We start from the raw sequence: 14,993 nt of genomic DNA on the forward strand, positions 1-14,993 counted from the left end.
CCACAGGCACGGCGACAATGAATATGCTTTATTTTCCTTTTACAAAAACAAAATGGGGGGGGGAGAAAATCACCATGTTGAAATACAGGTATACAAGAAATAATACGATGGAAGTATTTGCAATTGAAGGCCTGGTTGTGGACAGACAACTGGATAATGACTAGTGAGTTAACCCCTCGTGGGTGTTAAAGCTTCCAACCAAACGAATTCCTGTGCAGCGCATCGTTTCCCAAAATAACTTCAACACCTGCCTGCGAGTGGTTACAGGGAAAAGAATAAAGTTGGGACCTGCAGCTGCGGAAGCTCTGCTTCTCCTGTAGTTAATCCTAAGACTGAAATACTGATTTAACCCATACTCTCTAGCTACGATGTCATGATGAACACAGAGGAGCACAGCGGATATGATATGAAGCACAGCAACGATACAAAAGAAATAAACCCCAAAAGATTAAGTGTTGAATATATATTTTGATGTGCCAGTTTCATCTCATGGGAGTTTTGTTTCACATCCTTTCCCCTTTATGTTCTTAGTTAGTGTCTAAGGCACTTTTAAAGAAACATGCTGATTTGAGTAACGGGGCAAGGGGCAAAGGGCTCGGCCACGGACACTAGTCAGCGTGTCCAGAATAAAGGAGCTGGTGGATGTGGCATGTGTTCTTTCTCCCCACATTATAGTGAGGAAACTGCGGTTGTGGCTCAGGAGGTAGAGAGGGGCGTCCACTACCCAGAAGGTAGGGGGGTTCGATCCCTGCGTCCCCCCAGTCCACATGCCGAAGTGTCCTTGTGCAAGACAACCCCCCCACATTGCCTCTGACGGCGTGTGTGAATGTGACTTGTAGTGTAAAAGCGCTTTGAATGGTCAATAAGACCAGAAAAGCGCAACATACCCGAAATACGGTCAACTAACAGTCCAGTTAGTGGTTCGACTGGTTGACATGGCTGCTGTATTTCAAGAAGAACCAGCCTTCACCTGACTAGCAACTCCATTAAGATTGCGAGGAAAGATAAGAGAAAGTAAATTTTTCAACTATTTGTCACTTCCTGTCTGTCTGTAGTCTGAGGAGTCAGGCTTCAACTCAAAATCATGGCACTGACCCGCCCTAAGCTTGTTCATCATTATGTTTAACCACTACAAACGTGTCACAGAGCTAAAAGTCTTTTTAAAATTTTCTTTTCTAAGTAAATATCCAGGTGAATTTGAAAAACCTAAAACGCTGTTAAACACTGTTTGGAAGGTATTCCTGAAACCTTAAAGATTTAAACCTAACCATCTAGATGAAGAATGTATTCCGTCTTCTGCACAATAAAAAAGTCATGATGGATGTAACGGTGTCATTGGAGAAACAAAAGGGTCAAAATTGCCGCAGCAGAAAATGGAAATTTGAGCATCTACATTTCCCAGACGAGTCAACCTGCCGAGGATCAAAGTGTCAAATCATCAATCAATCAAGAAATGACACGTCAAAGCTCGTTTTGTACAAGAAATATTTTTCTAAAATTTGACAAAAGCATTAATCCAGACCAATAATTAGATGCTACTTTCGACTTAGTTCTGTGTTGCACAAATCAAGAAAATACAATTGTGATTTGAGCGTCAACGTTTGGTTTAATTAAATAGTCACAACTTTTGAAAAGTTGTCATTGCATTGCAAATACTGATTTTTAAAAAAACTGTTTGGAGCACTTTAGGACATCTTGTCCGCGCTGACTTCAATGTTATGATGCGACAGATCAATTTAATTTTTTTTTAAAATAGATTCAAAAAAGAAAAACCTTCAGAACAGTGGTAAGTGCTGAACAAGCGTTTCAGTATATTGTTCATAAGAACTGATTCTTAGCTCTGTGACACGGATGTAATGACACAAACTGAGACTAGGCACAAACACTTTGATGTAGCGAGAAGACAATTATTTTAAATCCGTCTTTATTTCTAATCAAACTACACATTTGACCTAAGCTGTCACCATTTAGTGTCACAACACTTTAGTGTTTCCAGTAGGAGCTTTTCTCCCCCTGTTGGTTTCCAGTTAAAACAATTCAAACATGGTTCTGTGCAGTTTCCGACATCTCTGCGTCGTTCGCTGCTCCGGTCGGTCGGTCCACACTGGAGGACGATGGGTTCCCGGTGGTCACAAAACAGTTAACCACCAGGCATTCTGAGTTAAAACCTCAGCTAGACATTCCTTCGTTAATTGTTGAGATGAAGCAATAGAGAAAACAAAACACTTTGTTTTTCACAGTAATACATTTTCAATTTAGTCCATTTTGTTGTATTGCGTGTCCCGAGATGTTAGTTGTTCCTGTAGCGTTGTCGTCTGTACATCAGAGCGAGACTCGTGCAGCAGGCTCTGCCGACCGATGCCCACTGTGACCTCGGTTTTCTGTTTTCTTCTTCTCTCTTTAGAAAAAAAAAAAGGACCAGGTCCGTTTGAAAGGAGGAGGGAGTGTGTCGGGTGTGAGATGGCTTTTTACAACCCTGTGCAGAACAACTACAACAACACCAGAGTGAAATACGTTTCCTGGTAGTCCTGCATTCCCAGTATGGCGTGTGTTCACAAACGTTACATAACTGATGTGTGCTCGCCTCACAGCCTCCTCCTACATCACACTCACAGACTCTTATTTGTAAAAAGCACTTTGTACCTATGTATACTTTCTCAATAAGCTGTGCTGGGGTGGGGGGGGGGTTATGTTATGATGCTGACATGATACATGGCTGACAGACGAACCAGGACTAGCAGCGTGCCAGATGAGAGCAGAGTAAGGCAGAATTGTCCGTTTGCCCCAGTGACACTCCAGGCGTGGAGGCTTTTCTTCAGGGGAGGGCGGTGGATTTTCCCTGCAGTGTTAACTGATACAAAAAGGCCAGAGGCGCGCTGCCACGAAAAACTTCCACCGAGGACCTCTGGAGGAAAAAGAACTGGTCGCAGGTGGATGAGGTGAAGGGGAGGCGGGAGTGAAGAGGAGAAGGGCAAAAGCGAGGAATGAGAGTGTTGCTGTAATTACTCGGCGTTGGAGGTCTGTGTCTCGTTGAAGTCGCCGGCGCGGCTGTCGGCGTCGTCGTCTGACATGTCGACGGAGGCGCCGTCCAGATTGAGGTTGCGGCGGCCCGAGCGGCTGGAGGAGAAGCTGCTGACGGGACCCCCACGCCTGCTCAAAACAAATGGATCAAACAGCTTATAAACTTTGTCGTATAAAGGAATAGTTCAACATTTGGAGAAATGGGATTATTTGCTAAAGTCTGTATGCTGAGTGTGGAGCCAGGCGGCGGTTATCGTAGCTTAGCATTAAGAGTGGAATTGGGATCAACGCTAGCTGGGCTCTGTCTAAAGGTTAAAACCATGCTGACCAGAACTTGTGGAGCAAACTAATTGGAAATGAAAAACAGGAAGTTGAGTTTTTACACAGATGTGGTGGAACTATTCATTGGCAAACAGCTAGTGTACGCAGTTCAAAAGATCCCGCAACTCTAAAGCACAACTTGTTGTTTATACGTTCACATTTGTCAACAGATTAATCAAACTATATGTCTGTAAAGTTTAGAACACTAAAGGAGATGGGTCACATTTTTGAACCTTGCACCGAACTAAGCAACATGTTTCCCCATTTGTCTTTTGTGGAAGTGAGCGGGGGAGTCTAGCGCAGGGCTAGCAGAGTCCTCCTCGTACCTGAGGCGGTTCTTGAGTGAGTTGACCTCCCGGGTGAGACCCTCGCTGGCCTCTGTGGCGTCGTCCAGCTCCCTCTGCAGCTTCCTGCGGGAGGCGTTGGCCCTGGTGGCTTCCTCCTCCGCCTCCTCCAGCTGACGCTTCAGCTGCTTCATGCGAGAGTTGGCTTTCTCCATCTGAAGGGGGAGGTGAGAGCGAGAGGTCGTGGATCGTTGGCAGAAGGAACGGTCCAACGTGGATAAAAATGCTCATCGTGAGTCAATACCTGCTCCTTGTACTGGTCGGCATGGCGACGCTCATCCTCCACCTGCATCATCACCTCCTTCAGTTTCTTCTCTGTGCGACGGACAATTTTGTTGGCCGCCGCTCTCTCTCTGAAATTTTAAACCAGACTTTACCATGCTTGCGAAATGTGTGGAATCTTTCCCACAGGATCCAGTGGGCGTCACCTACCATCACTAATGTCAGTGTGATTTACTGGTCATTTATCCCACTACCTGAACAAGAAAATGACTTTGACTTGTCCTAAATGATTCACTCTGTGACACATACTTGACTTCCTGCTCCAGCTGCTCCTCCAGCTGCAGGATCTTGGCTTCCTGGGCAGCGAGGGACGCTTTAAACTTTGACTTGACCGCTCCTTCCAGCTCGGCCAGCTTGGCTTTTAAATCCTGCGTTTAGGCGATGCAACTGTTAGAATCACGAGCATTGAATATGACAAAACAATAACTTCATTTAAAAGGTATCCCTCCATGTTTAAGTGCTAAAGAGTAAACTGGAGGACATGACACGGATACATGTACAGAGCAGAATCAGTTAAGACAGATATTGAACTGCATAAGTAAATATGACAACCTTTGTTAAATGGACCATCTGCCCTGACGGAGGTGTGAAGACAAAGCTCACGGATGCAGATGGAAACCATGGAAACATTGGACACACTGTTTCTCTAAAGTTTCCTAACACTCGATTATTTATACTTTCAAAGATAAATTTTTAGATAAAAAAAAAAGACCCAACTGGACACAAGCCTGTAGTTTAATCCAACCCTGTATGTACATGAGCTCAAGTTCACATATGCAAATTCAACAAACTATACAAGACCTTGTTCTGCCTTTCCATCTGTTGCCGAGCGTTCTCACTCTTCTGCGCAGCGCTACGCTCTCCGGACAACTCGGTGCTCAGGGTCTCCACCTGAGAAGGAGAGGGAGTTGAGAGAGGAGGGCATGTCGATGTAAATCCATGCATCTAATACGCTGTTTGCAGAGTACTGACTGGCCTCTGACAGCAGTCGTACTCCGGCTCAATCCCTCACTAATACGTTTTAGTTTGAAAATGTTTACACCTACTCTGGAGTTTTCGATCCCCTCAACTGAGACATTTGGAAACAACGACACATTCATCCCCTGATTGGTTCTTATCCATCATGACTCGACTATCAGCGGTGAAGGGAAATCTTTGTAAACACTTACTGTCAGCAACACTTCCACCGTGTTGTTGATCTAAGAAAAATAAATCTTGCTTACTATTACTCTTCTCCCATTGCTGTACCTCGTTCACAGTATTTTCTGCAACTAAGCAACCAACAGCAGAGTAGACGATCTGCACTTGTACTTGAATGGTCATGTGATATTCGTTCTCAGGTGTCACGGATGGAGATTTGACTATTTCTTTAATGGAGTATTAAAATGAAAGCATAGTGTTGACGTAGCCTCATATGCTTTCTGTTTGTCTGACTGTGTTCATTGGCTTTTAGTCTTTGTTAACGTTCGCAAAAACAAAATGATGCTTACTGCTGCTCTCTGAGAGAGAGAGAATGTCTACCTGGATGGTCGTTTTCCTGAAGCGGTCGTTAAGCATCTCCATGTTGCCCTGCTCCTCCTCCAGCTCCTCCTCCAGCTGAGTGATCCGAGCCTCCAGCCGCCTCTTTTCCTCCAGCAGTGACGACCTGGCACAGACCTCTATTACATTTCTCATCCTGACTCCAGTCTACTGACTGCTGAATTCATAATTTACGTTTAAATTTACAAAAACAGTTGGTCAAATATTAATGTGAAGATTGTATAAAAACAAACAACTGGTACAAACTTTCCAGAGACGCTGTTGGAGATCTCATCAGCCAGCTCATCCCTCTCCTGTTCAGCATGTCGCCGGGCTCTCTCTGAGGCTGCGTGGTCCTACACACACACACACACACACACACACACACACACACACACACACACACACACACACACACACACACACACACACACACACACACACACACACACACACACACACACACACACACACACACACACACACACACACACACACACAAACGCACGACATGCATGTCACTTTGTTTGTCATGAACAAAGGCCAGAACATCAGATAGCTGATCTCTATTTAACAATAATAGTAAAGAAAAAAAATCCGGATCTCGACCTCCTGCAGCTGTAAGATTTCAGCTTCTAGGCTCTTGAGTTTCTTCTCGTTCTCCTTGGACTGGGTGAAGATCTCGTCCCTAGAGGCTCTGGCATCCTCCAGCTCCCTCTGATAGTCCTTCATCTGAGCCTGCAGGGAAACAACGTGGATCAGGGTCAGAGGCTGACACAGCACAACGGTTAGCACTCGGGGTGTTCTGTGCTATCAAGAAAAACATTTGCCAAACGGAGCTGTTGAAGGTAGTGAGTTGTCAACTCAAGCATCGGAGACACATCTTACTTTTTTGATTCAACCTATGAGGCTTCATCCAGGGAACACACGTGTGTACCTGTAGTTTTCGGAGCTGTTTGACGGCCTCGTCCCTCCCTTTGTTGGCGGCTTCGATCTGCCCCTCCAGCTCGTTCAGGTCCATCTCCAGCTTCTTCTTGGCGGTGACGGACAGATTTCTCTGCTTCCTCTCGTCTTCCAACTCTGCCTCCATCTCACGCACCTGGAAGAACACAACAACACAGCGCATCAGGTTGAATCCAGGGTGTCAGCACAATAACTCTATATATTGCATTTGTAGTGTAGAGGGATTTCATTATTCCTCAGTTTTGTAATTTGAGGCCCTCTGTACCTGTTTGACCAGCGCCCTCTTCTTCTCCTCTCCCTGCTCCTCTCTGGACTGCACGTCTCGGTCAAACTGGGCCTTCATTGCCTGCATGTTGACCTCCAGACGCAGCTTGGCGTCTTCTGTGGCCTGCAGCTCGTCCTCCAGCTCCTCCAGCTGAGTTCTCATCTCGTCCACCTGTTGCTCCAGCATACGCTTGGACTTCTCCAGTTCGTGGACCTGTTCAGTGTGAGGGAACACAAGGCAAGCAAATACAGCAGCAGTACAAAATGGATGCAGTCTAAAGGTCCTTCGACAACCCTCATGGGATCTTCAGAAAGAAAAAGAAAAAAAGTGAAGTGCAAGTGTAAAATGGTCAAAGATCACTCACATTCTTTCCTACGTCATCCTTGGAGCTCATCAGGTCCTCCATTTCAGCACGGAGCTGCTTATTAAACCGCTCCAATTCCTCTTTAGCCTCCAAGGCCTCCTCCAGAGCTCGGGCCATAGCCAGAGCCTTGGTGTCCTTCTCTCTGGCCTCAGCCTCGGCACGGTCACGCTCCTCAGCGTAACGCGCGGAGATGGTCTTCTCCTCTGCCAGCAACTAGTGTTGGACAGAGAAGCAGTGGCCTTTAATTAACTGACCTCAGTCTATCACCTCTGAAACACTTAGAACGATCCCACTTACCTGGTCAAACTTCTTCTGCTTCTTCTCCAGGTTGGAGACAATCTGTCTCTGGTGGTCCAGGTCCACCATCAGGTCATCCAGCTCCTGCTGAAGTCTGTTCTTGGTCTTCTCCATCTTGTCCATGGCCATGGTCTTCTCCTCCAGACGCTGGCTGGTCAGCTCCATGTCCTTCTGGAGCTTCTTCTTCACATCCTCCAGGCCCTCCATTGCTCCCACGTCTTCCTCCAGCTTCTTCTTTGTCTCAAACAGCTATGGGAAGTTTTTTTGTAATATTTTAAATCAAGGATTTCATGTAAAGGAGACATCCCTCTAGTGTTATATAGGTTTTTGTGTATGGGTCTGCAAAGTGAAAAAGCCAGAGGTCCATGCTAGAGGGAGCTCCTCTCCTTGAGCTGAAACGGCTCGTCATTGGTCAGGCCGATTAAATTCAGTAAAAGAGCACAACAAGCCCTTTATCTCTGAGGGTTGACAGTATGAACGGTGACACAATCTGCTTCAGTGCTTTTAATTTCACTAACACTCACTGCTGGTTGGCAAACGGCCAGCAACGCGCGCTCCCAACGTTCAACTTGTGAACAACAAGTCTCAAACTGACAGAGATGTTCTCATCATGGGGTCTTTAACTTGCTACACGGCCACACTGCTTCACAGCTGCCTTCATGCGGCTCTGCACGTCAGCGACAGATGTTCACAGCTTGAAACTTTTGCCTGGTCTTTCTCTCAGCAATCAGCTGAGTATCAATGGAAAGGGAAAGCCGAGCCTGCCTCGTACATATGTGTACATATGTACTGTATGTTTGTGTCAGAGCTGCAGCTGTATCTATGCGTGTTCATGGGTCTAATGTTTGTGAATGTGAATAACTGTACCTGAGCTTGCGCCAACAGCAGCTGTTTCTCCAGGTTGCGTCGTGCCTCCTCCTCCTCCTCCTGCTGCTCCATCAAGGTGTTCTTCTCCACCTCCAGCTGGCGGATTTGGCCACTCAGGTTCAGCTTCTGACGTGTCTCCTCCTGCCTCAACTCCTACACACCAGGCCACATATAGAAATTATGATCACACAGAAGAAAAGAGGGGAGAGGTATTTGTGTAAGTTGCATATTTCACACATGCTTAATTCTAATCTTTCTAGTTATGAACAGGTGAATAAGACACATTTTCTCACAGCTGCTAGGTGGATTTATTAAGTAGTTGGGAGCTTTTAACTGTGCGTGGATGACCATATCTTTTGTGTGACGTCTTCATGTTCACATTATTCTAATGTCCTTGATTTCATTGTGTTAATTTAAAGCACCCACAATATCGTGGTGTTTTGACTTCAGACTACATTATGACAGGTATTTCATTGCTTTGTAACTTTTGCAGTTTATCTCCATAGACTGTTGAAAAGGGGAAAAAAGGCTATTCTAGATCATGTTTCCTTTTCGCTCGACACTTCTTTTGACAGAAAGGCTGATGTCGACGTCATCTTTCCCACCTCTGAGTCTTGAAGTTTGCTGTTCAGGGTGTCCACTTCCTTGGCCAGTTTTACGCCCTTTTTTTCCGCCTCCTCCAGCAAAGCGGAAACATTGTCCAGCTCAGACTAATAAAAGACAAATAATAGGGTTTTAACAAAAGCACAATCAAGTAATCCACAGCATTCCATGCAACTGAGCAAATATTGACGCAAAGTCAGAGAAGCACAGTTGTTGTTCTTGGAAGTCTGATTCATCTAAAATAACAAATACCCGAGGCCATATTCCTTCATTTTACAACAAAACTGCTCCAGATCTTTTGCTTCTCTGGCATCTGTAACTGCCTGTGAAGGTATTAACCTGGAGTTTGTGTGAGCGTTCAGCCAGCTCTCCCTTGGCCCTCTCCACCTCGGTGGCCCTGGTCATGAACTCTTGCAGCTGGGCCTCCAGTTTCTTCCTCTTGTTTTCTGACTCCGTCTTTGTGTGTTGCAGACTCTTCACCTCACAGGCCAATTCTCTGTTGTCAGTCTCCAGACCCTGTTTGTTCTTTTCCAGGTTGGACTTGAACTGCACAGAACAAAAAAAAAGCCTTTATTGTTTTATATTTGTAGTTATAAAAGGGTTCTGCGTAATGGTCTGGATTTAGACTGGAATAGATCTAACTATAAAGCAAAGAATCTGTATGTGGCTCACAAATCTCAAGAACTCTTCATCATATCAGCTTCACACTTGTATGTGTGTTGTTAAGGGCCCAAGGAAGTGCAGTGTTAACAAGTGAACAGCAACAAGCCACGATCTGAATTGTGTGATATCATTTAGCCGAACAGCATGGATCCATGTTTGCAACTGTACGATTCTCTTTGAAAAACAGAAGTTGCAATACAAACCCCACCACCTTCACGTGTAGTCAGGTGTGACCCACTCACCCTCTTTGCTTGATCCAGCTGCTCGGACAGCTCTTCCAGCGCTGTGCCGTGCCTCAGTCTCATTTCTTGGATCTGAGCGTCGTGGTTTTTGGTCTCCTCATCTATGGCCTTCTTCAGCTCGGCCACTTCTTGCTCTCGCTTGGTCCTATAAGTTCAAACACAAGGAGAGGGTTAAGAGGAGAGTACGACTACTAGGACACAATAAAAAAAAACAACCTTCAATCCCAATAATCTGTCGACTGAGAAGTGAGTAATGACCACATGTGTCTCAGGCAGAGATGAGGAGCAGGGTACAGTTCTGCTAAGCTCATTGATAAACGAGCACCTGAGTTCCTGCTGGGCAGCGGTGGTATCCAGCGTGTCCTCAAGCTCCGTCTTCAGAGCCTCAAGCTCCTCACTCAGGTCCCTCTTGAGTTTCTCAGCTTTAGTTCGACACATCTTCTCCGACTCCAGATCCTCCTGAAGCTCAACGAGTTGTGCCTGTAGCTCCCGGACTTGCTTCAAGGCGTTGTTCTTCTGGACGACCTCCTCGTCACCCCTGTTGGGTCACACACAAATTAGTTTTCCATTAGAATGGACCCTCATCACATAGTTATTACAACGGTGTAAAATCTCCTTTGCTGAGATATTCATCTGAGGATCTACATGTCCAAAGATTTCTTCTACACATAATTAATACGTTAAATTAAATAAAATGTTCTTTGAGGCTATTTTGGTCCTCTGAACAGCAAGACAAGCCCAAGAGCATAGAGTATGTTCATGCACATTTTCACTGACACTTTAAAACATTTCAGGACTTAGCCATAAAACTGCCTCCAGTGCTGACACTCAAAAGACAAGTACATTGAATGAAAAGGCAGGTCAGTGATATTTTTTATGTTTTCAGCTGAAATGAGACCACCGGTGCACACAGGGTGGCAGTGTGGTGAACTGATCACTGCTGAAGCTGTCCAAACAAAAAGTGTGTGTGTGCGTGCGTGCGTGTGCGCGCATCTAGAAAAACAATATGGCAGCGAGCCTCAGGGAAATTCCTACTGGCTGCGACACTCCTATAACATTCCTCACTTCCACAGAAACCCACTGTTTGAACACACCGGACGTAATAATGATTTCATTATAAAATTAACACAAAGCCACCACTTTGTTAAAAGCACTGATGACTCCCATATAAGAGCCGTCCCCCACTCTCCAAAAAAGATGAGGCAACTGCTCTCGGAATAACTGCTGACTTCAGAATGAGGCGTGATCGAGTGTGATGAAGGAAAACACAGAAGCCACATTAAAGTGGTTAGAGATGACCTTCAGAGCAACGACCTCCACATCTGACGGCTATTCACAGCTAAATACTAATTCAATCTGATGAAATGGAGGAGTGAGATAAATGAAGAAAAATATTTGGATGTTGAGATTAGCGGGAAGACTTTTAATAAAAACACCCAAATGAGAAATAAAAAGGCTTATTAACAGTTTCTCTACCACTGTGAAATTACACTGTGCCGGATTTAGTCCAGCTCTTCATTGCGTCTTGTGGAAAAACTAGACCAGGACAGAGAGCATCAATCCACATCAATTTTCCTGTAATCAGACACGGCTGCTCCTGAGATGAACGCTCTCAGCCGGCGTCGCTGAAGCAAAACATTGGATGTGGGAGCAGTGAGCAGAGGAAGACTAGAGAGAATGAGTATAATTGCTGAAACACTAGATCCAGCTGCTGAAGAGGACGTTAGTCGCAGTTCGGGGTCGACATGTTCGTCTGTGTATTCTTCATTTCAGTGTCTATTTCAGGGGTGCAGTTGTCATGGAAATGGGATGAACTGCAGTGGCGAGAGGATGTGTGTGAAGTTAAGCTACACACTGAAATGAGCAACACCACTAATAGTAGAATTTTATGTTTAGGGTTGTAGCGATACGAGTTTAGACCACTGCATCTGTCTGGTAGTAGCTTTCAAAAGATACTTGATCTTATATGTACGTTGTATGAAATCGGCTTATACGATTATTATATTTTTGCACTGACAATAATGCCAATAATACCCCGTGGCTTGAACAGCTATCTGTGAGCTTCCAGCTAATAAAAGATATTACAGCATCTGCCTCACTGTTTTTCAGAAGTAAGATTTTTCTTAATTTTTTTAAAGAGGAATTCACCAACCCTCCCAAATCAGCTTTTTCTGAGCTTTATTGTTTAGAGTACTGTGGTAATATGACAATACTAAAAAAAAGTCTAAAAAAAATCTCTCAGGCAGCAAGTGAAGGCTTTTTTTCTTGATTTATTTCTCAATTATCTTTCATAGATTTGCTTCCTTTCTCAGTATTTGTACCATGTTATCATGTTTAGAACTGAGTTTGTTAGTGTAGTTCACTATCACTGCTCGTTTTGGCTAATTTTAGGATTTAATTTATCTGTGATTTATCTTTTGCAGAAGATGTTTAGTAGAAGATGCTTCAGTTCTGTTTTGACGCTTGTGTGTTCTTTTTTCATTTCTATGACTGACCTAGCCAGAGCAGCCATCAGCTCCTCCTCCTTCTTGGTCAGTTGGATCTTCAGCTCCTCTATCTGGACCTGAAGCTCAACGATCTGGTCCTGCAGGTCAGTCATCTCAGCGTCCAGTTTGCGTTTGGCCTTCTCCAGCTCCTGACGGGTTTTCTCCTCTTTCTTTAAACGCCCTGAGTGGAGGCACGAATCAATCAAATCTATATATACACAGGTTTCCTAAACAAAACAGTAAATAAAATGTGATAACTGAAAGGTCACTTGAGGTAGTCTGAGGAGTCACATGGTACAGAGAGGTCATATGAAGCTCAACAGACATTTCAAACACCTAATTGCTAACAGCCTGACACAACTAAGAGAAATCAGATTCACTGCTTTGCAGCTCATTAAGTTAATGTACAGCTGTAAACAGCCATTTTACCCACTTAAAGCTCATAGACAGTCATACTGTATGTCCTATATTTGACCTTTGTGCTGTTCTTCTCAAACATAAAATCCTTCCTCTTGCTGCGAGGACACTTTTTTTAAGGATAGGCTCAACCCTCTCTTTTTGTGTCTAATCTAGTCCCAGTGTTCCATATTCTCAGACACAAAATAGAGCCAGACACAATAACAAGCTGTAGGTATCTTACCCTCCAGGTCGGTCATCATCATCTCTTGCTTGTTCTTGACCTTGCTGAGGTTCTTCGCCTTTTCCTCCTCCTCAGTCAGCTGAGTGGTCATCTCGCCGATCCTGTCCTCCAACAACTTCTTCTCCTGTTAGTAAAATCAAAGTGTGAATTAGAATGGAGACTATAATTCTGGTTCCATTTTCAACACCAACCATTTGGGAAAACAATGTTTTATTATGATACCACAACTGAAAGTCAACACATTCAATGTCTAAAATGTGTAAGTAACATAAATAAAAATACACTATTTCATTTTTAATTACTCAAACATCTATCCTATCATGTGCCTCAGCCGTCACTTTACTTGAACTCGCTTAGGTTCTTCTTCATGACCATAGGTGAGGGTAGGAACCTTATGGCTCAGTTCCCTATTCACCAGGGCCACATTACTGCTTACGCCGCCCCAATCCACTTGTCGATCTCCCACTCCCTTTGCCCCTCACTTGTGAACAAGACCCCGAGATACTTAAACTCCTTCACTTGGAGCAGCAACTCATCCTCAACCCGGAGACCACAATCCTCCATGGCCTCGGACTTGGAGGTGCTGATCATCATCCCAGTCGCTTCACATTCCGCTGCAAACCGACCCAGTGCGCAATGCAGGTCACAGTCCGATGGTGCCAACAGAACCACATCAGCGGCAAAAAGCTGGGACACAATTCTGAGCCCCCCTCCCCCATCTTTCCAAATAAAATCTCCTCACCTTGAGGAACTTGGAGTTGTGGTCCTCCAGCAGCAGAATATCCTCCTCCATCTTCTTCATCTTTGCCTCAGCAGTCACTTTGTCCAGCTGCAGTTTCTGTCTTGCCGCTTCTTCCTCATCAAGCTGCTCCTCCAGGTCCTGTGTTAATGGAAAACACAAACATACATTTCCATTATCTTTCTTATGCGATATGGTCAAAGTCTAAATGGTGAAGTTCATAAACTGAACAAACTTTGACACAGAAAAAGCTTTAACCACCAGATTAATTAATCATTATTTATTGACAACATTAAATAAGCAAAAAAGTATTTGTCTTTCAAAAAAACATTGGTGGACACTTCAGTAATGCAAAAAATAAACAACTTGACATATTTAGGGATTAAAATAACATTAGGAAAAAAAATATTTTGAAATAATTATAGTAAAAGGGCAAAAGAGCATTTTACACCATGAAATAATCAGTGCAAATATACACAGGGCAGAATGAGGTCTCACTCTGAAGAATATTGATGAAAAAAGTTTCCTCTCATCCTCACTCTTTAACATTTTAAAAAGCCAAAAGCCAGTACGAACACATAGAAAGGGAAAAAAATAAAAAATAAGATAGAAACCTGGATGTGTGACTGCATCTTCTTCTTTTCATTCTGCAGGCTTTGGTTCCTCTCTTCCTCCTCCTCCACCCTAGACTCCAGATCATGAAGGATCTCCTCCAACTCTTGCTTCCGGGAGAGAAGGCGAACTCTCATCTCCTCTGCCTCTGCAAACAGCTCCGTCTCTGCATGGAGTTGCTCGGCAAGAATATTCTTCTCCTCTACAAGCTGGAGAGAGACAGAACAGTTTGAAAAGATGCACCCAGCCCTCTTAATGAGGTGAACTCATTTACTTTCCATTACAGAGGGACATGTTTACCTGTTGGTGTTTCCTCTCCATCTCCACAAGCTCATTCTCCACCTTGAGCTGTCTCTCCTTCACTTTAATCAGCTCCTCATCTTTGGCCTGCATTTCCTCCTCCTGCCTAGTGACCTGCAGCAGAGGCTTCACCTGAGAGAGACAGAGACAGAGAAAATAACAACAACTTTCATTCTGTTTTCACAATCAGGAATGGCAGAGAACAAGTGGGGACAATTAGGCCTACAATTGTTAATCAAGCTGAAGGTTTTTACTGTCAGCTTATTTTACTGAATTTGCTCATGTAGCTGTTCAAACTAAGTTTCAAGTCAACTTGTAAAGTTTGAATATCTAAATTTCCACAGCAAACTCCATCTGTTGATGATGACCTTGTGAGAGATTCTAGTATTCTAAGTTCTGTTTACTCTATTCAATAAAATCAGGAAAAGAAAAAAAAATCCATAAATGCTTTTGAAAAAAGTTTCTA

At 44.2% G+C, this 14,993-nt stretch overlaps 1 protein-coding gene across 2 annotated transcripts in view; it reads right to left on the reverse strand.

Annotated features, from left to right (window-relative positions):
* Positions 1-13: 13 nt before the first annotated feature.
* Positions 14-14,993, reverse strand: part of LOC118312579 (myosin-10-like) — a 50,947-nt gene continuing 35,967 nt past the window's right edge. For both annotated transcript variants that reach the window (XM_035637296.2, XM_035637295.2), the window contains 23 exons: positions 14,528-14,659; positions 14,230-14,436; positions 13,619-13,756; positions 12,877-13,000; positions 12,246-12,417; positions 10,076-10,288; positions 9,751-9,895; positions 9,185-9,391; positions 8,848-8,952; positions 8,243-8,395; positions 7,376-7,624; positions 7,079-7,291; positions 6,715-6,927; positions 6,424-6,585; positions 6,096-6,224; positions 5,754-5,842; positions 5,490-5,613; positions 4,770-4,859; positions 4,218-4,336; positions 3,931-4,039; positions 3,669-3,841; positions 3,007-3,150; positions 14-2,398 (listed from right to left, as the gene is read on the reverse strand). In XM_035637296.2, the coding sequence (XP_035493189.1) occupies positions 2,323-2,398; positions 3,007-3,150; positions 3,669-3,841; positions 3,931-4,039; positions 4,218-4,336; positions 4,770-4,859; positions 5,490-5,613; positions 5,754-5,842; positions 6,096-6,224; positions 6,424-6,585; positions 6,715-6,927; positions 7,079-7,291; positions 7,376-7,624; positions 8,243-8,395; positions 8,848-8,952; positions 9,185-9,391; positions 9,751-9,895; positions 10,076-10,288; positions 12,246-12,417; positions 12,877-13,000; positions 13,619-13,756; positions 14,230-14,436; positions 14,528-14,659 (3,486 nt within the window). In that variant the 3' untranslated portion in view covers positions 14-2,322. The remainder of the gene's footprint in view (positions 2,399-3,006; positions 3,151-3,668; positions 3,842-3,930; positions 4,040-4,217; positions 4,337-4,769; positions 4,860-5,489; positions 5,614-5,753; positions 5,843-6,095; positions 6,225-6,423; positions 6,586-6,714; positions 6,928-7,078; positions 7,292-7,375; positions 7,625-8,242; positions 8,396-8,847; positions 8,953-9,184; positions 9,392-9,750; positions 9,896-10,075; positions 10,289-12,245; positions 12,418-12,876; positions 13,001-13,618; positions 13,757-14,229; positions 14,437-14,527; positions 14,660-14,993) is intronic.

Source organism: Scophthalmus maximus, chromosome 8, assembly GCF_022379125.1.
Source record: "Scophthalmus maximus strain ysfricsl-2021 chromosome 8, ASM2237912v1, whole genome shotgun sequence".
Taxonomy (NCBI): domain Eukaryota; kingdom Metazoa; phylum Chordata; class Actinopteri; order Pleuronectiformes; family Scophthalmidae; genus Scophthalmus; species Scophthalmus maximus.